This window comes from Phoxinus phoxinus (assembly GCF_949152265.1).
Source record: "Phoxinus phoxinus genome assembly, chromosome: 13".
In the NCBI taxonomy this organism is placed as follows: Eukaryota; Metazoa; Chordata; class Actinopteri; order Cypriniformes; family Leuciscidae; genus Phoxinus; species Phoxinus phoxinus.
The window spans coordinates 5,410,306-5,435,720 of record NC_136888.1 but is presented as its reverse complement, the minus strand read 5'-3'; the positions used below and the strand labels follow the sequence as shown (position 1 = coordinate 5,435,720).

General features: G+C 36.8%; 2 protein-coding genes across 2 annotated transcripts; both read right to left on the bottom strand.

Moving 5' to 3' along the window:
* Positions 1-3,748: 3,748 nt before the first annotated feature.
* Positions 3,749-12,899, bottom strand: cox7a2a (cytochrome c oxidase subunit 7A2a). The gene is made up of 4 exons (XM_079632894.1): positions 12,746-12,899; positions 9,535-9,624; positions 7,370-7,454; positions 3,749-3,954 (listed from the first exon to the last, which is right to left on the bottom strand). The coding sequence occupies exons 1-4, from the start codon at positions 12,761-12,763 to the stop codon at positions 3,896-3,898; spliced, it is 252 nt and encodes an 83-aa protein (XP_079489020.1). The 5' UTR covers positions 12,764-12,899; the 3' UTR covers positions 3,749-3,895.
* Positions 12,900-14,314: 1,415 nt separating this feature from the next.
* On the bottom strand, positions 14,315-24,420 carry tmem30aa (transmembrane protein 30Aa). The gene is made up of 7 exons (XM_079633340.1): positions 23,936-24,420; positions 23,693-23,812; positions 21,750-21,857; positions 20,729-20,816; positions 20,282-20,428; positions 18,445-18,657; positions 14,315-15,588 (listed from the first exon to the last, which is right to left on the bottom strand). Exons 1-7 carry the CDS (start codon positions 24,182-24,184, stop codon positions 15,395-15,397), a joined length of 1,119 nt encoding a protein of 372 aa, XP_079489466.1. The 5' UTR covers positions 24,185-24,420; the 3' UTR covers positions 14,315-15,394.
* Between the last annotated feature and the right edge of the window lie 995 nt (positions 24,421-25,415).

The window sequence follows — 25,415 nt, the reverse complement described above, 5'->3', positions numbered from 1 at the left end:
GTAAGAAATGTTTATCAACTGTTATATCCTACCGCAATCTCAAAACTGTTGATACTGCATTATTTTGTACCTCCATTGCCTCTTCTAATCTCTCTGATGTCTTTGATATTTCTTCTCCCTCGCTGATATTATCTAACTATCACTCCATAATCTCGGATATCTTAGATAAGCATGCTCCTATTAAGACCAGAAGAGTCCCTTCCGCCCATTCATCTCCTTGGTACACTCCTGAGCTCCGTATCCTAAAGGCCACTGGTAGACGGCTTGAGCGTCATTATAGGAAAACTGGCCGGACTGTTCACCATTTAGCTTTTATTGAACATGTAAAAAATTATAAATCTGCCCTGAACTTGGCTCGTTCTAGTTTTGTATCTGCCACAATTAATAAATCAAGCAACAGACCAAAAGCATTATTTAACACAATAAATAAACTTACCAAACCTCCATCTCATGTTACTCTAGCTTCTGATGAACTTTGCACTTCATTCTTGACTCACCTGCTAGAAAAGACAAATGCCGTAAACTGGTGCCTCTCTACTGATGCTACAAATATTAGATATCTGCCGAATCAACCTGGTCAATTCTCTGACTACTCCTTCTTCTGTCTCTGAGTTAATCTTGAAATCCAACCCTTCATCTTGTCGTCTTGACCCTGCTCCTACTCCACTTCTGAAACTTTGCCATTCAGTTATCTCTGCACCTATCTCTCACTTCATTAATGCATCTCTTACCTCTGCTTCATTCCCTCTGCCACTCAAAACTGCTGCTGTTACCCCGGTTCTCAAGAAACCCAGCCTTGATCCCTTAGTTTTATCTAATTATCGTCCTATTTCAAATCTACCCTTCATAGCTAAATTACTAGAAAGTACTGTTGCCTCCCAGCTTCAGTCTTTTCTAGTCGAAAATAATCTTTTTGATCCGCTTCAATCTGGTTTTCGCCCTCTACATAGTACTGAAACTGCACTAGTTAAGGTACTGAATGATCTGCTTCTCTCTGGTGACTCTGGTTCTCTGTCTATGCTCCTGCTGCTCGACCTCAGCTCTGCCTTCAATACGGTCTCCCATCAACTACTCATTTCTCGCCTTTCGGATGTGGGTATTTCCGGTGCTGCTCTTTCTTGGTTTTCTTCCTATCTCTCTGACAGACAATTCTACATTTCACTTCAGGATTTTGGCTCACCTACTGTCCCCCTGAAGCAAGGTGTCCCTCAGGGATCCGTTCTAGGGCCATTATTATTCATCATTTATTTAATACCTCTTGGTCAGATCCTCCGCCACTATGGTTTTAATTATCATTTTTACGCTGATGACATTCAATTATATACTACCTGTACATCGACTCTGTCTATCACAACCGACAAACTCTCTGCCTGTGTGCATGAAATAAAAGATTGGCTTCATTCAAATTTTCTCAAACTTAACATGGACAAAACTGAGATTATTTTTACCGGACCTCCGTCACTCACTAATAAAATTCCTACCAACTTCACCTGTGAGATCGCTGGCTCTCATATCAAACCATCCAGTACTGTTAAAAATCTTGGTGTAATCTTTGACTCCTCTCTATCTTTCCACTCTCACATTAATTCTATCACTAAATCGGCATTCTTTCATCTACGTCGCATCGCCCAGCTCCGTCCCTTCATCAGTATCTCAGACGCTGAAACTGTCATCCATGCATTTGTCACATCACGTCTTGATTACTGTAATGCACTTTTCATTGGACTATCTGCTAGCTCCATTTCCAAATTACAATACATTCAAAACTCTGCTGCCAGACTACTCAACCACACCAAGCGTTCTGCACATTTCTCCCCAATTCTGCACGATCTTCACTGGCTTCCTGTGGCTTAACGTATCAAATTCAAAATTCTCCTTCTCACTTTTAAATCTCTACATGGCCTGGCTCCCCCATATCTCTGTAACCTGCTCCTCCCCTACACCCCGACTCGCACCTTACGATCCTCTGACTCTAGCCTTCTCGTTGTCCCTCGGCATCGCCTTGCTTCTATGGGGGGCAGATCATTCAGTGTTGTTGCACCCAAAATGTGGAACTCTCTCCCCTGGTCACTCTGTTCTGTTAACACTATCTCTGATTTCAAATCCATGCTCAAAACATACCTTTTTACTGAATACCATAATTCTTGATTTTTTTTTTTTTTTTACACTATCTGTTCAAGCTATCTGTTTGTATTCTGCTGTTTGTACAAACCCCCTGTACCTAATTCACATTTATTGTACTTCACTCACATCGACATACTGTTGTCTTGTCTGCTGTCTTAATGTCAATTTCCTTTATTGCTGTTTGTTTATTGTAAAGCGTCCTTGAGCCCTGGAAAGGCGCTATATAAATAAAACTTATTATTATTATTATTATCAAGACCCTGCATGGCCAGCCCAATCTCCAGACCTGAACCCCATTGAAAACCTCTGGAATGGTATCAAGAGGAAGATGGATGGTCAAAAGCTGTCAAACAAAGCCGAGCTTGAATTTTTGCACCAGGAGTGGCATAAAGTCACCTAACATCACTGTGAAAGACTGCATGCCAAGACGCATGAAAGCTGTGATTGAAAATCAGGGTTATTCCACCAAATATTGATTTCTGAACCCTTCCTAAGTTAAAACATTAGTATTGTGTTGTTTAAAAATTAATATGTTTTTATAATTTTTTATAGTTTTTATAGTTTGATTATTTATAAAATAATAACTTATTTTCTTTCTGTTATTTGAGGACTGACAACACTGCATCTTTTTTTGATATCTTGACCAGTTGTCGTTTTCTGCAAATAAATGCTCTAAATGACAATATTTTTATTCGGAATTTGGGAGAAATGTTGTCAGTAGTTTATAGAATAAAACTAAAATGTTAATTTTACCCAAACACATACACATACAAACACCTATAAATCGTAGAACCAGAGAAACTGATAATTTTGCAGTGGTCTCTTAATTTTTTTCCAGAGCTGTACACATATATATATATATATCAGTATTTTGAAAAAAGTGTTAATGAAAAGCATTGCCTACACACACTGCCTTTAAGTGTATGCTAATTGCATGACTTGCTAGAAGTGACATCATTCCTTGTAAGGTAAAGTAACTTCAAGAACTTTTCTTTTCTTACTCTTTTTAGTCCCATCTGTTAGCAACATAACATTCACCCTGTTGTTAATTTGCACTGGACATGAACATTTTTTATTTTTTATAGATTTTGTATATCTATTAAAATTCTTCCTAAATGTAAATCATCTGCTAGCCTAAGCTTGACCAGTGTGTTTTAATGGGACAGACATTTTCTCCCTCAAAACTAAAAATAATTTAATTTTAGCTTCTTTTTTAAACAAACCAGCACAGTCCAAAATCCACCAAACTGTAGGAATGTCCCTCATCCCCTTCATTTAAACACTTTGGCTTATTTGTTGGCTACTATTTTCAGCAGAAAGCCCATAGAGAACCGTTGCAAACCATACCATTAGCATGCTATATATCAACAGAATAATACTACACTGTATCCTGAATAAAAATATTGTTGGTTTAACTTAAAAAGGTCACCTGGATGCCTTAAATTATTCATTTAAATGAACTTAAAATTTTAGAGTTAATACAACAAAGGAGATTGTGACAACAAATCATGAATTTTTTTTTTCTACAGTGTATAGCTAACAATTATCAGCCATTATCTGACTTTAAATCTAACGAAACGTAGTGAATATAGTTGAGAGCAGAACATAAAACACAAAGATTCAGTACAGTGGAACGTTTTATTACATAATGATTGCGCTTTATAGTCCAATCAATAAATATGAATCCAATGTACTCAAAATAAATGACAAGACATATAATTCTGAGGGTTATAGATCTTTACAACTCAGACACATGAATAGAGAGGCATGTTCAATTCTTCTTCTTGGGCAGTGCAGCGCTGAGCAATGAATACACCACATACCCGCACCCTGAGGAGAGAAGAAGAGTTGTTGTTTACAGAGGAAAATAAATACATATTCAGTTCATTTTGTACACTGGAAAGAGTACAAAGTACAAAACATCAAGACAAACCAACAACCCTGAACAACCCGTAAAGACAGACAGTGAATAGTAAGCAACTGTCCTGACCTTTAACCCCTTATATTGGCACCACAGCCATTACATATTTAAAACAGTAATATCCTACACTAAACCTAAACTAATCTTGACAAACTATATATAATTTGAAAGCTTACAATCTCTAGTTTACATATTTGGTGACTTATTTAAAAAAAAAAAATGACAGAGGAGCCGTAATTTATCAATTTGCAACAAGAATATTTTCATCTTCTTTTATAGTCTTCAGACCTTTATTTTGAAATAGTGATGAACATGAAAAATCATGAAAGAATGGTAGAAACCTCAGTTTGTTTTCATGCCAAGAGTTCAAAAGATAGCATCCATTCAATTCTTTTACAAAAAAAAGTCTGAAAATGTTTTAAATATAAAGAAAAAAAATAATAGATTCAGCATTAGTGATGTGGCAGCGAGCTATAATGCACACACGTGTTCTTGTTGTGTTTCTTAGAGGTTGAATTCATTTCAAAATCTCCAAAACTCCCAACACTACTTCTGAATAGGATGTCTACTTCATAAATTGTATGAAAATGGTAAAAATAATGGTTCAGATCACTCAAACAACATATGGAAATGGAGGTGCCCTTATATGGGCAGAAATGTCAACTAGTGGAAAAGTTTGGTACTGCGCCCAAACTACATCTCACTGAAAGCTTATTTTTTGAGAAATCAATCTTAAAATTTGAAACACAACTTGTTCAGATTTTTGGCTTTGATTTTTTTCACATTTTTAGAGTCCACCAGGTTTTAAAAATGTATATTTTATATAAAATATGAATAATAATCTTTTTAGCATTGTACATTTTCATAAGCTCAAACTTCTATAACTTTTTTTTCTGTTTAACTTTCTTAATTTATTTCACTTCTACAAAAATCTGCCAAATGTCTTTAAAACAAGACCAATCTTGCATCTATATTCCAAACATTCTTGAATTACAACCATTTAAGTTCGGAATGTGCATTTTCATGTCAATTAAAAAAAAGGGGGGTGCCGCTTAAGGGGTTAAAAATACTTAGACCATTTGATCGTACGATTCTCGATCATATACACAAATCAGAATGCTATGTACTCTGGGAACAGCTCATCTTTAATAAATAAATATAAAACAAAAAATTGTCATTTGCATTTCTCCAAACCAATATGCTGTCGTTTTTTCACCAACTGAAAAAAAAAAATATCCCTTTTATAGCCTTTAAAATATCCCGAATGAGTTCGCGCTGTTGCTCAAGTAACATTACGAAGCTATGGTGTTTGTTTTGGCACATACATTATGCAGGTTACGATTGTATTGCTTCCACTAAAGAAAATAATGCGCTCCGTCTACGGTTAGAATCCTGTGTGTGGCAACGATCCATGGCAACGCTCTGTTTTTCATGGCAACGGTGTGTTATACTTAGAAGCGCATTCTACATTAGAATTCGACCAAGCCATTTAAAAAAAAATGTTTAAACATACACACAGATTGTTACATAAAATGGTGTGTGTGCGTAGAAAGAATTTGTCCACACGCCGCTCAAAAAAAAAAACAATCCTGAGCGCAAGTCCACCATCTAACGTTAGCACTACAGGCTTTTTGTGTTAAATTATATTTCCTGTCGCTGCGCAGGCTTTTTCATTGTACATGACAGACTAATAACCCTTTTCTTTAGGTTATGTCCCGTTAACCGGACCGTTGCATTACGATTAAAAGCAGTATCAATAAAGTCAAAAATGTGAGGTGCAGTCAAGTTCGAGTGTATGCGCTGTTTAAACGAGTGTTCCCACGATACACTTGTTGTGATTCGCGGAGTTTTGACAAGTTTTATAGTCTTGATATTGTTTCTTATTCAAAAGTGGTGACTGAAAAAACTCAGCACCCCCTGAAACCTCTTCCCGCGCCTTTGTAACTTCAGTCGGAGTCTGTTGGGCCCCAGCTTTTGAATTGTGATGGTTAAAATAAAATACAGAACAGTTTCATCATTTGTAAATGTGTCTCCTAAATCAGAAATTGAAAACCAGATGTTTAACAGTTGCATTCAACAAAAATCATTCAACAAGTGTATTTTGTCAGGTAATTATGACATTACCAATATTTGAGATATGTGAAACACTTTTTTACTGAAATGTTAATCAGAAATAATCTCAGTAATAATGTGTTATTAAAAAAAAAGACAATTTTTTTTACTAAAACTTGACTAAAATGAAAAGACTTTTAGTCGACTAAAACTTGACTAAAATGAAAAGACTTTTAGTCGACTAAAACTTGACTAAGATACCTTAAGTTCTCTTTTGACTAAAACTAGACTAAAATGATGAGACTTTTAGTCGACTAAAACTAGACTAACAAAAAAAGATATGTGAATGACTAAATATGACTAAAACTAACAAGGACATTTGGCACAAGACTAAGACTAAGACTAAATTAAAAATAGGTGACAAAATTAACACTAATCGAGAGAGCAACATCGCTGGTTTTGAAGTCATTTAAACGGACAGTTTTGTTATTAATAGAGAGAGATGCTGAACAGACGCAGGTAATTCACACACACACCTCATCTAAATCTCTTGATAATTAATTAAAATAATTGCTAAAATTCATTAAATCTAAATAAATGTAATCTTACGCACTACTTTATCTTTGTGTTTGATTCAAAGCGGGCAGAACGCTGGATCTAACGAGTCGTAACTGATGGAAATAACCGTCGGTTTGATCCTTCCGGTCAAATATTGCACTGCAAACATCAATAACAGCTTTAAGTCGTCAATGCTGGCAAACGACATTGTATAAGCAGGATAATCCATGGCTAGCTGTGCATTATAGCGTTTTAATGCACTATGCTTCACTTCAGGTGGTGCTTTGCCGCCACGTCGTGATTTAAAACCGTTTAATGCACAGCTAGCCGTGGATTACATCACTCACACACTTCAGATAATATAACCTGGGATAAAGCACAATATGCAAGAACTACTTTTATGTGGTTTTGTTTTGGAGCATGACAGTCGTCATGACCATTGTAGAAGAACCCACAAAAACATTCTCCAAAAATAATGATAATTATTAAAACAATTTTTTCTTCCATTTTTTAATTTTCCCAGTAAACCTCGGTTGTGTAGCACTTTGCTTGCCAAATAAATGAAAAGAAATGTTAAATTAATGTGATTATATTTTAAAAGATTAAACTGTTAATGTTGTATTATGACTTCATCCCATGTCAATGGATTTCCAGATTAAAGACTGATAAAGCACAAATAACAAATGAATGCCAAAACGGCAGGCTAAAGCTTACCGAAGACCGTAAGGGCCATAGTCGCCCTGTACAAGAGAGCATCTGTGACGCCTCCCTTCAGATGAACCGGCAGGCCATCGTCTTCCTGAAACAAGCAGAAGTTACATATTAGCATTTGATACTTCAGAACTTACTTTACAAGTGTAAAGCATAAAAACAGTTCAAAGAAGAAACGCCCAATTCTGATTTTCCACTTTAGGAAGTAAGAATAATGCCACAGATCTCATTTAATAACTTATTTTGCTCAATTTTACTTCTGTAAGCGAGACCACCAACACAAACTGAACATTCAAGATCAATCTCAGTCACATAGCAACAATTTAAAGAAAATATTTTATTCTTAAAGCTACACGGTGTCATTTTTTAAGATTATTTTTAGCAAAAACACTGTTTTTTCAAAATGATATTAGGGATGGCGAAAACTAAAACAATTATTGACCGACCACCGAGCCTCATTAGCCGGTTGAAACGGTTAACCGATTAGTTTAAAATATGCTACGCTATTTTAAATAACAGCCATTTCGAACCGCGCCTGCAATTTCGCAACTATGTCACATCTTCTCTGCCGCTCTGCCTCCCGCTCACACCCACACACACACACACACACACACTGCCCCGGCGCCGCCCTTCCACTCACGTCACTTTTTTAAAATCCCCTACAGCGCGAAACATGAGTCCCGCAAACGCGGCGCCGAGGAGCTTGTATGTAATCGGCGGACAAATGGCTCCTTAGTTTCGAAATAGTTTGGGTACAAGGTGATCGCGTTGAAAACAAAGGCGTTTGTCTAGCGTTAGAAGCTCATTTGAAACATTGCCGCGGCTCATTTAAGAAAATGACAGCTCCGAACCGAAGAGACGCCGCTTTAGTTTGAGGCAGTGCTAACAATAATAAAGAAAGATGATGATCATCACCTTATCTGTTACCACTGAAATGTAGATGTCATGTATTTTCATATTTAAGCACTGTATCACACAAGTTGCAACTTACACACACTACTTTTCTTTGCACGCTTCCTCCTGTCGTCTGCCCTGGCTCTAACCTCGAGTGTGTTAGCCTGTAGTCTGTACTTTTCGCAAACCTTGTGAGCGCGCGAACCCAAACGCTGTGACCTCGCGCCAAATGTTTTTATTGGTTTATTAAAAGTACAAACGGGTGAGTTATGAAAAATTGCTTCCATCTTGTAAATACATTAGCCAAAGAGGGACATACCTGGAAATTCAGTGAGATTATATGTTAGTTTTCTCTTAAACATAAAATAACCTGACTGATCAAGACTGTTCTGTCAATTTTCAGCATACATTTTTCATCTTGCATCAAAATCCTGTCTATTCATTGTATGCATTTGAAGTTGGGTTTTAATGTACCTAAAATAAAAAAAAGTTTAATATAGAGGTGTGTGGCTCTTGATTTCTTTTTATTAATTAACCACTTATGTTCACCGTTCTTTTTTATAAATATAGGATTTGTATTAAATCTATATTCATTGAGTCGAATCGGGAATCGAAATCGAATCAGAACATCTGAATCGATACCCTAATATTAACTGACTACATAACTAAATTTGCAAAAGCAATTTGTAATAGTTTTCTAAAGGAACACTCATGGAGGAAGTCGAACTGGAAGCCATGTTAACCTTGGAATAATTCGGCCACCGTAAGAGTTAAAACGCCCTCGGAAAGGGACGGGCTAGAACGTAATATTCAGTTGGTAGTCATATACAATTTCACCGCTAGATGGGAGAAAATCCTACACAGTGTAGCTTTAAGAATTATAATATCTCAGTATAATATAGCAGCCATCCTCAGCATAGCGCCAGACTGCCGTAAGCAGAATCTTCCAGCATCAAAGCCAGTGAAATCACAGTTATAGAATAAGTGAAGCTTTAAACTACTTGTTTAACTTGACACTTTATACCATTTCAGCATTATGACACATGCAGTGATTAGTAATACACAGCCTACTATACAAGTGAACCCTACTAGCGAATCATGTCGTACTTATCTGTTCATCCACAATATCAGTCCAGAACCTGGGAACAGATTACAACCTTAACTTCTACATTACCATTAGCGAGTGCCAAAGAGGAATAAAAAGATGTGGTAGCTAAACCTGTGAAATCTTAAGGGTTTGACTAAATGTGGAGTCGGATTAGATCAGAACGAACCTGAAATATCTTCTGCTTTCCCGGGACTTTATTCTCCAGCTGTCTGGGAGCGCTACTGGACACGGTCCTCCTGGAGAACTGCTGCAGGGTCTGGAGGACGAGGACAACACACACGCGTCAGTGCATGGATGTGTGCGCAGAAGGTAAAACTAGCACAACAGCGTAGAAGATCGTTTCCACCACAGAAGAAACTATAAAAGTGACTTCTCACAATTTAGACCTTTTTTTCCTAGAAATTAAAAAATGTTGTCTCACAATTCTGAAAAAGAAAACATTATAGCATTTTTTTTCTTATCTATAAATATACCTATAAATTCAGAATTCTGCAACAAAATTCTGAGGGGAAAAAACTGAATTGTGAGATTAAAAAGTCTCAATTACCTTTTTTTTATTTATTTATTATTATTACATGGTGGGAACAAGCTTCCATAAATGAGAGAAAGACACTTCTGCGCACTAAAACCTCTGTTCATCCATTTACACTGGACCTACACGGATCATATACAGTATGTAGTATATAGATACATACATATATCCATATACACACACACGCATATACAGTTGTGGTCAGAATTAATTGCACCCCTGGTAAATATGATCAAAAATGGCTGTAAAAAATAAATCTGCATTTTTTTATCCTTTAGATCTTTCATTAAAAAAAGATTTTTTTAAAGCTGACCTTTCATTGAAGTAAAATAATTGAAATTGGGGGGGAAATTATGAATTATGAATAAATGTTTTTCTCCAAAACACGTTGGCCACAATTATTTTATTAAATACTTTTTGCAATCTCCTTGTACACATGGGGTACTTTTTATCCTTGTGTGCACCAAACCCATCTATATTTTTTTAGTTTGATCTTCTGACGACAGAACCCTGTGCCGTGTGAAGATCCAGTCGTGTCTGACAACTGAATTTGCTGGAGTTTGGTTTTGGATGAGCGAGGAGGATTTTTCTTGAAACCCTACCAAACAACTTTTTTTTTTGCTACGCTTCTGACCCCAAGACTCAACTAATCTCTGCAATTCCCCATCTGTGATCCTTGAAGAGTCTTTGGCCACTCAAACTTTCCTCCTCACCGTGCATTAAGGCAATATAGTTACACGTCCTCTTCCTGGCAGATTCGTAACATCTTTATTTGATTATAACTTATTAATTGCCCTCATGGTCAAAATGTTTATTTTCAATTTTTTTGCTATTTTCTTACAGCCACTTTCTATTTTGAGATGCACATCAGAACTATATTCTTTGGTTTTACTCATTGTGACGGATGATTAAGGCCGTTTCTCAATATGCGTTCTTGTCTGTACTTGTGTTCTTGTGGACTTGTGAAACGTCATCAGTCGCTGCCCAAGTACTGTCCCAATTCAAAAGTTCACATCTAGCCAAGTCCAGTTCAAAACCCCGGATGTGTTCTTGATCCGCCCCTTTTACCGAGGATGCATGTAGAGGTGACTTGTGCAAACTTGAGACAGACAGGTATCCCAGAATGCATCTCGTCCCACCAGCAAGCGTCAATGGCAGAGGAGAAAACCCGCGTAATATCAAAATACTACTGTTATCGTGTCACGAAATGTAATTCTAAGAGTGTTTCAGTCGAGAATGTAGTTGTTTAAAGCTTAAATCTGTGGTTTATTTATAAAGATAGCGCCTATTTAAAAAATGTATCTGACGTTTTCGGAGTTGTGAGATCCAGGCGATCACCGGGCGCTCAGCGCTCAATAACCCCGACTGGAACAGCTTTTCCTCGGCTAGTGCTTCTGATGTCTGCCGCTGGCTCTGGTGTCTCTAGTCTAGCGGTTAAACATGAGATATAACTCGTCTTGTGTATATCTAACGGGCGATCTTTGGTCTCATTAATCTATCATTTGTTCCATGGCAAATCGTTTTGGCTGAGGGCAAAGTGAAGTTTCATAATTTTATATATTTAGGCTATTTAACTTGAGCTATCTATAGGCTATTTTAAGCTGACTTATGTTTGACTGAATTGTTTGCTTTATTTATTTTTATTTACTTATACTTTTATACTGGATATCAGATCATTAAAACGGACATTTAACAAAAAGAGTCAGGGTTGTGTAATTTTATTTTAGGCTGACAGTTATATATTTTAAAATATATATAATATTTTTTATATTAATTTTATTATAAATTCTCTTCACTGTACATGTATAATAAAATAAAATGACACAACCCCGTCTGTTTTTTAAATGTCAGTTTTAATGTTCAATAATGTTTAATATTTTTTTTAATGAAAGCAAAAAGAAGCAGGGTTGCGTTTTATTTCGTGTTGTTATGCAGTGAAGATAATCAATGTACACGTTGCCTGAACCACATTTGTGTGGCCATTTAATGTGTTTAAGATTTTTTTTTTAAATGAAAAGAGGCAGAGTGTTGTTTTATACCATATTTCGTTTTATTGTTGATTAAATATACATAAAGAGATAACCGGAGTAGCCAGAGCGTGCTGAGTGACGCGATCAAGAACGCCGCTGTCTCATTTGCAGAATAACCGGACTTGCGTCCTCTCGTCCTCGGGAGTTCGTTCTCCTAAGTCGAACTTGGCAAGTCTGAACTACCAAGGACGCAAGTCCGAAGTTTGCGTACTTAGTATTGAGAAACGGCCTAAGGGAATTTGGCCTTTGTGTTTCCTCATATTTAAACTCCTGTGAAACAAGAAGTCATGGCTGGACAATTTCATGTTCCTAGTCACGCTGGTGTGCTAATAAAGGTAAATATTAATGGGAATATACTTCCAGAGATATTTTACTCGTAAAAAAAATCTAGGGGTGCCAATAATTGTGGCCAGTGTTTTGGAGAAAAACATTTATTTCATAAACCCTCAAGTACATAATCAATTAATAATGATAATAAACGTCAACGGCGTAAATCTATTCAGGAAACTCCCAGTTTATCGAGTTTGACAGAGATTCGTGAAAGTAATTACATGGATTTACAGATAAATATACTAATACAGTATTTGTATTTTTTTTCTTACACGGTAATTTTGTTAATAAACAAAAATATAACGTACACAGATGCTTAATAATCTTCAGTAATGGGCAGGAGGTCATGAGAGCAGCTAACGTTACTAGGCTAACAGTGTTTCTAATTCTGGCCAAATCTAATCCAGGCTGTGTTATGAGAAGATGTTCAATCGCTTTCGCCAGATAAATGCAATGATAAATGACATAAAGATCTTAAATCTCACCCTTAAATGCCTAAACATGGTGATGAATGATTTCTCCTTCAGATCGTGATGTTCAGGAAGCCGCACAAGGACACTTGAAAATGTCACTTCCTTCTTCAGCTCGAGTCTGACTCAGAATAAACCGCATAAACAGCGCATCACTGCCTCCTGCTGGACAGGAGAGCCGCGAGATCCGGCTCTTTATAGCGAATCGGTTCGTTCGGACTATGCGTTCCAAATGATTCAAAAACGATTCGAGTAAGCGAATTCGCTAGATTCTTTCCATGATTCTTTCTAGCTAATCGGTTCGTTCGGACTGGCCGTTTCAATTAAATGACTCATAAACGAATCGAGTAGCCGAGTGACCTTTTACCTTTTGGTTGTTCAATTAATATGCGTTTGGTTAAATACCGTTATTACCATTATTAATAAGTATGTTTGTCACACTTCGGATTAAATAAAAGCTCATCTTGCTGATTTTGTTTTGTAATATTCCGTCCACTTCAGTCTACAACATTAGGAGAAGAATAATGCTTGGATGTTTAAACCCACAAACCTAACCGTTGGGTCCAAATGTTGTTAAAAGTTAACCCAACGGTTGGGTTTGTACATATTTGACCCTAATTTGGGTTGGAACAACCCAATATTTTTATTTAGAGTCTAGAGTGTATAGTAATCACAGGTTTAAGTAAGTTAGCCTACATGTCACTGCCAAATCAAGACAAAAGCAAACAACTATCCAGCAAACTGTAATCTGGCCAGACACCAAATATTTGATTGATAACCCATTTGTAGTGCTGGGTAAATATCTTACTATTGGTCAGTTACTGATTCTAAATTACATGACAAAAATTGTAGTTAGTAACGTATTCCATAGCATTGCACATGTTAGTTAATGTAATTGACTACTTTTAGATTAATTGTTTTGACCTAACTAATTTCTCACATTAAACTGAATAGGATTACTGTACCATATTGATACACACATACACAGAGAAATAAAATATATTATATTCTTTGTCATCGGCAACATGAGCGCATTGAACATTACATTGTCAGGATTTACCAAATTAATGTTAAATAAATCATTTTAAAATAACAAAAAAGTATAATAAATGTTTCCAAAGACATAGCGATACATGGTTCAATACTTACTGAGTAATAATACTGTGTTCATCAAGAGTTGATCTGATAACCAGTGATGAGAAAACACTCCTTAAAAGTGAAATGATTTCTGTAAATCCAGTGGTCTGTGTGGCCTCTCAGTTTTCCAAGTATTATGTATGTGTGTGTGTGTGTGTGTGTGTGTGTGTGTGTGTGTGTGTGTGTGTGTGTGATTTCACAAAACTAGGAAGACTTTCTGAACGTATATAAGCAATATGAAACATTAAAAAAAATTATGGAGAATCAATCAATTACTAATTATTTACTGCCATTGTGTGAACAATATGTATACATTCAATCAATAAAAAAAAGTAACTAGTCTGATTGGGTAAAAAAACAAAAAAAACAAAAATGATATATACTTAATTTTTGTAATCACTCGTACTTGATTTACAGGGCCGAGGCAGAAAAGCAGCACAGCACATCTCTCATGCATTTGTGGTTTATTATCACACAACTCTTTTCAGTAAATGGCATGACTTTGGCCCAACAACAGACACACAGAACTGAGCTGGATACAGGATTTCATAGCAGCTGCGAAACACACACATTTCCTTTTTTAAATACACATTGCTTTTCAAGAACAAGCTTTTCATAGAAGAAACAAAAAAACTGACCACATTAGCTTTTAGCGTTACGGTTTAGCATTTCAAATAACACAGTGCAACAATCCTTACTGAAACTATCTTATCAGGAATATTGAATTTCTATAAAAAATCACTGATTAAAATACATTACTGTTTTGATTGTACCATATTATCATTGTACGGTAGTATATTATATTCTTATCCAAATGGATGAATCTCACAAACCCAGTCAAGATTGGTCATATTTAACCTTAAAATCAAAAGAAAAAAAAGTAAATATATATTTTTAGGCTGATATATATATATATTTTTTGCATTGTGACAATATAGTATATACATGACAAATAAGCACAATTCCCCAAATTCTCATAATTGTAATGCAAGAAAAAAAGTAATAAAATAATAATAAATAAACAAATAAATAATGCACCATGGTAGAATTGTTGTATTTGCCTGTAGTTATGCTGATCTTAAAAAAATCACTGTATTATTGTAAAGAGAATATAATTAAAATCATGACATAATTACAAACAAACTAAAAAGTTAAATGTCATGGTGAATTTTTAGGGGAAAATGTGCCCATGAAAATGTCAATGTCAAATGTCAACCCCTTTTTCATTAGATTTTTGGGCAAAATATGACCTGGACATGTTTGTGTGGGATTCAATACAGTCCTACTGTACGACTGCCCATCATCCAGTAACTCGACAGTGCCGTCATACTGTCCTCACCACTAAATACTTCATGCAGAAAGATCAACTGTGTCAGAATCAAGATTTCCAATATAAAGCTTTGGTGTGGATGAAAGAAAGGCTTGAAACAGATCGTTAAACACGGCCAGTGCATACACAATAACATTGTAAGCAGTCCCTCCGGCACCTGTGTGTACAGGAGCATCACATGACCGACACCTCACGCGTTAATTGGTAATGTCAGCGCTGTTGTTGCGGTTGCCGTATTTATGGTGGATGATCAGCAGGACCACTCCCAGGAAGAAACACACGGATCCCACTGTGATGTAGGCGATGCCCAGGAAAGGGTTCTTCCCACCCATCCAGGAAATGGTGCTGAGGATCATGCGCTTGCGGCCGTCAAAGCTGCGCACCGGGTAATCTGGGTTCACGCTATTAAAGAACGTTACTGTATTTCTACATACATTTGCGCACATATAGAAGAAGGCTCACGATATGCTCACAGTGAAAATTTTCTTTTTCATTCTTCGCTTTGGGGTAAAAAGACGTTTAAAATACCTGACCACTGAACAGCGGTTTACTGTAAGCGAACATCCCAACAACGCCATCACTGCTGAGAGCGGCACGTAGGGTGTGTTAGGTTTGGTTCGACATGTTTGGTAAAACAAACTCTGGTGTGATCGCTCTGTTAGTGCGGTTCAGTTGAATAGAAGTGAAGGCTGCCGTCTGAACACTGTAGGGACGAATACCATTTTTTGAGTTTCGAAGCTTCGGTAGTAAAGAACATCGAATATTCGAAGCTTGGGAGAGAGGGGGCTGAACATATTTTTCTCTCTAATAAAGGCAGGAATCTCTATATGTCTGTCTGTCCGTTTGCATTTTGATTATTTCGAGAACCGTTCATCCAAACGACTTCACAAGGGAGATAGACAGGCGAGACGCGACACGTTCAGAAAGAATAAACTTTTAATAAACTACAGAACAGCGCGAGTGGGAAGCGGCGCGCCTCACGCGAGCAGGGCTTATGCTCCGAGAACGGACACTGCACTAGTCATATAAAACACACACACACACAGGTCTGTTAACTTAAGCAATATTTTTAATAAGGTAGTCTTATAATATTTTTCTCACTGACAAAGTAGGGTAGATTTAAATAAATACAAACGAAATTTAAATAAAATAACAGAAATTAAATAAAGAAAACCGAAATTTAAATAAAGAAAACCGAAATTTAAATAAAGAAAAACTAAATTTAAATAAAGAAAAACTAAATTTAAATAAAGAAAAATTTATTTAGATTGATAATAACGGGTAAAAAGGATAATACATTTTGTTTCTATTATTCTATTTTCCACAATGTCAAAGCAACGCAGCTTAACCGAAGCAGTGGAAGCAAGTATATTTATTAAGTAGCTATAACGAAATTATATGTTAAGTATTATATTTCACCAGATTTTATAGTGTAAAACATATTCATGCGCGAATGAGAACCGTTTCGAGGGGGATGCCAGGTGTGCAAGAAAAAAAAAAAACACGAATATTCGAATGTCAAATTTTTAAATCGAATACCAACCCACCGAACGAATATTCGGGTCCAGCCCTGGTGACACCAAACAAGCAGACTGAGACCCAAACTAACTCTAGTGCAGTTCAAATGAAATATGAACGCAACACGGACCAAAGACATGTAAACGAAACAAAAACAGGACATGATGTCACAAGATAAGACCCTAAAAAGGACAGAATGCTCAAGAATAGCTGTTTTTTCTCATCATTGTCACGACGTTGTCCATCACAGTTCGGTACAGGCAATCAGAACCGTGTGTGTGTGTGTGTGTGTGTGTGTGTGTGTGTGTGTGTGTGTGTGAGACGGAGGGACTCATGCCAATGTTTACACTCCTTTACACATTTTATAAGCTCTTCACGAGTTCTCAGCTGGTCAAAGCTGCATCATATGTGGCTACAATATGTAGGATTGTTTTGGATGTTCGGTAAGTTCACAAGTCGTGAAATATACGTAATAAAAGCCGACCAATCAGGTTGTGAACGTATCCCAATGCCTTTAGGTTCGGTATCTCGAGGGTTTGGTGTTAAAAATGCCGGTGTTAAATATATATATATTCAAATGAACAATGCAAACCGAACTAAAAGTGTGAACACACCCTTAAATATGTGTTGCAGAATAACAATTACAAATTCAGTTTCTACTAGTTCATGACCTCGACGGACTGAACAGAAGAAATGGACTGGAGAAGATTTCTACAACAAAGAAGGCGGAGCCTCAGAGCCACACCCACCTCTTACATCATCGCCATGGACCAATGGTAGTTCGAAGATGTTTACCAGAAAAGTTCGCTTTGGCAAACTGTTTTTGAACTCAAACTGAGTTCGAACTGAAACAAACTCCCCCCAAAAATGCGTTTTGGCCTAATTTAGTTCATAATGACGTCACACTAGTTCGTTCTTCGATTTCTCTTGAAGTATATTATCATCATTAGCCTGAACAGTTGTTGCATTTTTACATTTCTTATGATGAAGTTATAAATAACTTAAAAGGTAGGACATTTGTTTTATAAACACTTTAAATATATCCATTATATAAATGGTTATACGGGTTGAAACTCTCTTCACATCCTGATAGCAATCAATAAGTGGTCTAAAAATTAAAACATGCGTATATATATATATATATATCTTCTGTGGACGTCTCAGGACCAATAAATATTCGTCCAATCATTGCATGCGGTCCAAAAATAACAGCCACCTTTTACAGTTCCTCCTGAACCAGAACAACGAGCTGATGCTGCGTTCATGCCTTGCCGTAACCGCTACGAGACGGCAACACGTGACGTCCCACCCGGAGCCATTCATGTCCTCAGATTCAGATTTATGAGTTTCTATGTCAACACTATCAACGGTAGAATGAATCTGCAGCAGTCAGGTGGTACAAGTAAGTGCTCTGGAAGTTGTTTATGTTCATTATTATTGTAATGTTTTGTGCTTTGAGACATGAGGTAATTTAACGCCGACTATCGAGACGCTTTGCAGACTCTGATGTGTGTGTTCATGTGTTTCGGAGGACTCTGCTCTGAAGTGAGGGTGGGATCTCAGGCTTTCAAAGATAACTTGCTATTGCTAACCTCTCTGAAATTTGAATCTTGAAATTATAAATTCAAATACTGGTTCATAGCCTTATGCTAATCTCACACACCCTGTTTACACCTGGTGAAAAATTAAAGACTGGAATAGTATGTTCTTGTGCAGTTCTGAAGGATACTGTAGGTGACTTCCAGGCTGTAGTTTCCCGGCGGTAATGTCGGGGTCATGTTGTCCTTCTTCTTCTGAATGATGCGGTACAGTTTTCTGAAGGTGGGGAGGGCAGCGGTTCTCATCCACACGATGAAATCCTCATTGATGAAACCGTTGTTCTCAGGGTCAGCCGGGTCCAGCTCATAAACGGCTTTGCGCCAGTTTACGGGTTTGCTTGTATCTGCGAGGACAAATAACGCGGGTTAGCAATAATATAGCGAAACTTTAAAAACACAAGAGGCCATTTCACAATGCAATAACTTTGTACGACTTTAAAAACATGCAGTGATGTAGAGAATGTGTTTCTTCCCTGCTAATATTGAAATATACTTTTTATACTAACAATATAAAAGTTATGTTTACTTCATAAAAATCAGTGCAGATTTCACAGCATAAAGACAGATGAAGCACGAGCTGAAGGAGGACGTTTGCTCAATTATACTAAAAGTGTCTAGTCACTTCTGTCTAGTCTATTTCCGGGTTTTGTGACAGAGGCCTGACACCCCTGTTTTGTCTTGTCTGTGTGTCTTGTTTTATGTGCTTTTGTCATGTTTTGTCCTGTACTGTGTTGCATGCAGCTTGTGTTTTCCACTAGCTGTGTGCTTTCATGTTGTCTTGTTTTGTGTGAGCACGTGGCTTGTGAGTGTTTTCCTGGCCATGTGCTTGTGTTCAAGTCATGTTTGTTGTGAGCACATGGCTTGTCATGTATGGCTGCGTTCCAGTCCACTTTTAGACACGCGTTTGCAAACTTCCCCTCGGGGGAATCCCTGCCGCCATTTTGAAGTGCGTTCCACTTCGTGAACTGGACGAGGCAAGTTTATATGAACAGACCCTCGTTCCCTCGATTTTGACCGAGGGGACGAGTCTACTTCCTATGTACACTTCAGGCACCAATATGTCCCACAATGCAACACGATTGTGACGTCACCACAGATCTCGTCTAATCACCACCACAACAAACAACTCTATGATATATCAATTATATTGTTTTAATTTAAAACAACCTAAGCACACCTATATACATTTGGATGCTGCATTAAACAAATTCTAAAATGGGAAAATAATTTAAATAATAAATCAACTCCAGCTGACTCCAAGTGATCAACGTTCCAGTTCAGCCCATCGCAGTGTCCGCCAGTAGTGGCACTCGTGCAGCGTAAGCAATGACGTACATCCGAGTGAATGAGACGGAGGGAGGTTAGCGAGTGAAGGGCATGGCGATTTTGGACTGGATCGCTTTTCGGCGAGAGCGGATATAAAGTAGACGACTCCTTATGCTTTTGAATTGCTCTCGCGGTACTTTGATGTCATTCACCGATCGGTCTGTGCAGCACTGGTTCAAGTCGAACAAGCCTTATGTTTCCCTGTGTCATGTGCTCTCCTGTGGATTGTCTAGCCCCTCACATCTTGTTACCTGATTATTGATTCATTTGCCGCACCTGTCCTCCCTTGTTACCTCCTTTGTTTGCTCTCCTTATGTATTCTCCCTGTGTTTGCAGTCCTGTGGTGGTTCGTTGTTGAATGTTCCCCTTGTGTCCTGCCTAGATCCTGTTGCCAAGTCTTTTGGTTTTTCCTCACGGGGTAGTTACGTCTGTTTTATTTGTATTATTAATAAAAGCCCATTGTTCTGCACTTGAGTCCTCGCTACTTCCACCTACACGAAACCCTGACAAAAAGACCTTTTACTTGCTGAAAAAGTCCAAACTATCCATCAGACGACAGGAGGACTGCAGTAGATTGTGTGCGACAGGTTTTTCTGCAGTTTTGATCACGTTGTAGGCTTTATAGGGTTGGGCTTTATGTACCTTGGAACACAACGGAGAGGTTGCTGTTGCTTCCTCCTGGGTTTCTGAACTTCACATGTTTGTCAGTCCACCAAGCAATGCCCGTCTTCACCAGGTGAATAGCTATCCGGCTTCCGTTCGGGTGGATGTAGAACAGCTCCAAAGTATCTACAAATATCAAAGGAATGCAGAAAGCAGTCAGAAAGAGCTCAGGTCTGTTTCACACAGCTTGTGTAAGCAGTGAATATTTATTTTGGGGCTCATATTCACATGGGCTGCAGAGATCAAATATTTTAAATAGAAATCAGCATCATGGGTATAAAGAGCCAAAATATATGCAATATATATCAAATCTCTGGCTAAATTTCTTTATATCAACAGTTTGCACATTTGAACAGTGCATCATCTGTGTTAGAAGTGCATGTTTTGAAATAAACAAGTGTAGTTTGAGCCACACACGTGTCTTACCATTGAAGAGACTGTTAGCAATGGCACCGCAGGGAGCAATCGGCTTATTCTCGCTTGTTCGATACGGTTCACACTCTTTACTTGGGCTCTGCAGAACAAACACTTGAACACTTAAAAACAATGTCTTGAAATGTGAAGTATAGCATAAACCTATCTGACATACTGTGCTTTCATTCCATGAAAGTTTCAAATTATTAGCCATATACAGTACGCTCGTCATGTCTGGCATCAAGACTGTTTAATGAAACTAAAAGCTAAAAGACAACATATTGACCTTTCATAACAAGCACATTCATGAAGTTCAGCAGAACTGTATCTTTATAATAGTGCTGGGCAATGATTAATCGCATCAAAAATAAAAGTTTGTGTTTGTGTACTGTGTATAATTATTTTGTATAGGCCTATTATAATATAAATACACACACACATGCATGTATATATTTAAGGTAAATGTGTTATATTTAAAATACTTATAGTTATATATAATATATATTATGTATAAATATACAGTATATACATGCAAATATTTCTTAAATACATACATGCATATGTGCATTTATTATATACAAAATAATTATACACAGAAATATTTGCATGTATATACTGTGTATATATATATATATATTTTATACATTTGTATTTTATATAAATAAATAAAAATTCTTAAATATATACATGCATGTGTGTGTATTTATATATTATACAAAATAATTATACACAGAAATATTTGCATGTATATACTATATATTTATACATAATTTATATTTTATATAAATAAATAAAAATTCTTAAATATATACATGCATATGTGTGTATTTACATATAAAAAAATAATTATACACATTACACACATACATTATGTAAACACAAACTTGTATTTTGGATGCGATTAGTCTCGATTGTCCAGCACTATTTTATAAACAAACAAACAAAATTAAGTGCATTTAAAACTTAGGCTAAATGCCAGGAAAGAATTTACTCCAGTTTTATCAGTAATCAAAAAGATTGTGGAAGCACTTACCAGTAAAGAGCTTTTATCTCCGTTCAGCTGACTGTCGTCTCTTGACTTCACATAACGTCTGTGGTTTTGATAGAAGTTGGAGAGTCCATAGTACATGAAAACATTACTCTACAAAAGAAAAGATGTCAGAGGATATAAAACCATCCAGTGGCAAACCACTAAATCTTTTGTCCGAGGGCTATTTTAAAGTTTAATGTACGCAATTGATCTGAAACCTGTTGTTTTAGGAGCGGGAAACTATTCTATTTTAAACTATTCAAAAGGTACGATCAATAAAATGTCCTCTATAATGCATAATACATGAGAACTAATGCCACTTTAGGCCATTTATTTCACCACTATACAGTTCACAGACACTCACAGAGTAAATATTGGAACTAAATGGACTATAAATGAACCGCCTCGGTTCCAACAGTATGGATTTTAGGTATGCAGCAAATTTGGTTCGATATATATCAAATCTAATATTTTCTAATAATATTATTAAATATAAATGCAGCCTTGGTGAGCATTAACAACTCAGTTTAAAGGCCTACCTCGCAGAGTCAAGTCAGAACTGTGAGATATAAAATCGCAATGGTAAGAAAAATAGAATTGTGAGATAAAAAGTCGCAATACCTTTTTTCTTATTTTGTATTAGGCTATCTGCGGAAACAAGCTTCTATAGAGATCTGATCTTCATGTACCCAAAGTTATTGAGGAAGTGTTTAAAGGGTTAGTTAGTTAGTTAGTTAGTTAGTTCATCCATGATTTACTCACTCTCAAGCCATCCTAGGTGTATATGCCTTTCTTCTTTATTAAACAAGTTATATTAAACAATATCCTGGCTCTTAATGGAAGAGAATGGTAATTTAGATTTTGAAGCCCAAAAAGTGCATCCATCCATCCATCCTAAAAGTAATCCATAAGACCTTCTGAAGCGAAGTGATGCGTTTATTATAAGAAAAATATCCATATTTATAGTTTTATAAACTATTATCACTGGCTTTCGGTAACGTCCGTACACAAGTCTAGTTCCAGCGGAAGAGTGACCTCTGACCCGACGTAGGATGTAGGAGTAGCATAAGCTTTGACGCTTCTCGCGGCTCAAACAAATGTCTGGGTAATACGGCTGTAAACGATTAATCGCGATTACCGGTAATCAAATCCAAAATAAAAGTTTGTGTTTACATAATATATGTGTGTGTATTGTGTATAATTATTTTTTATAGGCCTATATAAATACACACACATGCATGTATATATTTGAGAAATATTTGCATTTATATACTCCATTATATTTTTATATGATTTATATTATATATAAATAGAACTATTTTATATATACCGGTAAATAACACATTTTTCTTATACATGCATGTGTGTGTATTTATATTTACAAAATAATTATACACAATACACACACATATATTATGTAAACACAAACTTTTATTTTGGATTCGATTAATCGCGATTAATCATTTACATCAACAAACTCAAGATCCTCCCACATTTCTCTTTAAAAATTCTCGTTTTAGACTTCTAATTCTTGACCGGTGTTTTGTTCTGCTCGATCCTCATCCTATGTCATGCGTCGGGTCAGAGGTCACTCTTCTTTCTGAACTAGACTTACGTACGGCCTGTGTTTATAGTTATTTTTCTTACAAAATCCCATGGCTTCGCTTCAGAAGGCCTTTATTAACCCCCTGGTATCGTATCGATTACTTTTATGATGGATGGATGTGCTTTTTTGGGCTTTAAAAAAAACAAGGTACCATTCAGTCCCATTATGAAGCTTGGAAAGCCAGGATATTTTACTCTGATTGTGTTTGGCTGAAAGAAAGTCACATACCTAGGATGGCTTGAGGGTGAGTAAATTATGGGATCATTTTTGGTGAACTATCCCTTTAGGCTCTGCTAACGTCTTACTAAGTGTTAGGATGAGAGATGGAGAAGGTGTTTACGTCGAAGTGCTGGTCCAGGGTGAAGGGCACAGAACAGGTACACACACTAGTGCTGTCCCAGCTGTAGTTCTGAGCGCAGATATAACACGGACTGGACATGTCGACACCAGTGTAGTCGATCTACAACAGACAGAACCAGCACAAAACAACACTGATACCAGATACCCGACCACATCAATAATAAAGAGCCTTAATAAACCTCTTCAATCAACATCATGATGTTGCTATGGTGACGGTACGCACCTCGAACTCTTTGATGTTGTTAGAGGTGACGAAGAGTCCGATGCCGATGGGGATGAAGATGAGTCCGATCATGAAGAAGGCTGGCAGGACGGTGCCCGCGGTCAGGATGGGCTGCCAGGCGGGCAAACGCTGCTGTTTAAAGGCCGTGTTATCGGGCTTCTTGCTCTTGACGGATCCCGGGCCCCCGGAGCCCACCGACCCCGGGTGGAGACCGTCCTCATCCTTTGCGTTATAGCTGGACGCCATCATCGCTCTTTAATCCGATAAAGACGAGCGGATAGCGAGCGCACTACACGATAACCTCAAATGTTGCCTTGATGGACAGTTGTGTGTATTATATCGCTGCTGTCACTTGTGTTGGTCGCACAGTGAACGCGCCATTCCACAACAATGATGATTATTTCCGTTAGCGTTTATTGAACACGGACAAGACGGTAAACAAGGAAGTACAGCAGCCAATAGACGGAGAGTACCGTCGTGACGTCATCAAACCACACCCCTCCCCTCAGTTTATCATTTCTGAATCAAAATATTATCTTTCTCATTACTGAAATACAGTAATAACAATCGTCTTATCCAGATACAATATTTTAATCAGCATTAACATAATCATAATAAAAATTGTAAGAATTTTATTTTATATATATATATATATATAGACAATGCTTTTTTCTTATTCAAAGTGTTTCATTCACTTCTAGTAAGTGGAAAGAAATATATGGCATATCTACATCAAAACATTTTTACTTATAAACAATAATAAAAATGTCTTCCATTACACATGTGCTTTTTGGTGAAACTCTTTATCAATGCATTTCGATTCACAACAACATTACAGACAAAAAGTGCTTGGTCTGATATAAACATTCCAGAGAATGCTAAAAGTATAGACAATTACAATCATAAACAACACTATTAAAATACATAGTTTAGCAGATATCACACGTTTTCAGTTGATAACAACAGTTTTACTTCATTTGATATGTATTTTTTATTGAATAAATGTAGTCTTTCAATCTGTTGCGAGCAGAGGTCTATAGAGAACCGATAGCTTGTCTGTTAGCATACATGACCTCCATACTGACATCTTTGCTCATGATGGGCACTCATGTGATGTGTTCAAGTCATGTGACATGTCGGTAAAACCAAAACCGTATTTACAAGTTGAACGTACAAGAACCATAGACAAGAACGCCACCACAAAGTCATAAATACCAGTGGGAAACTCAGGATTATCGTTAAGCCCTGAGTTTCCGAGTTGGGGGCGTGTTGTTGGTGAGAAACATGGCAGAATATCACAAAACTTATTTAGCAGTGATATTGTCAGGCTTTTTTTTATTTACAACAAAATAAGCTAATTGCCTGCACAAAATATGATAGCATTGTAATATAACAACATTATATGAAACAATAAAATCTACAGTGGCTTTTATAAATGAATTAAAAACATAAAAAAGCAATACACACCTGATGCACATGT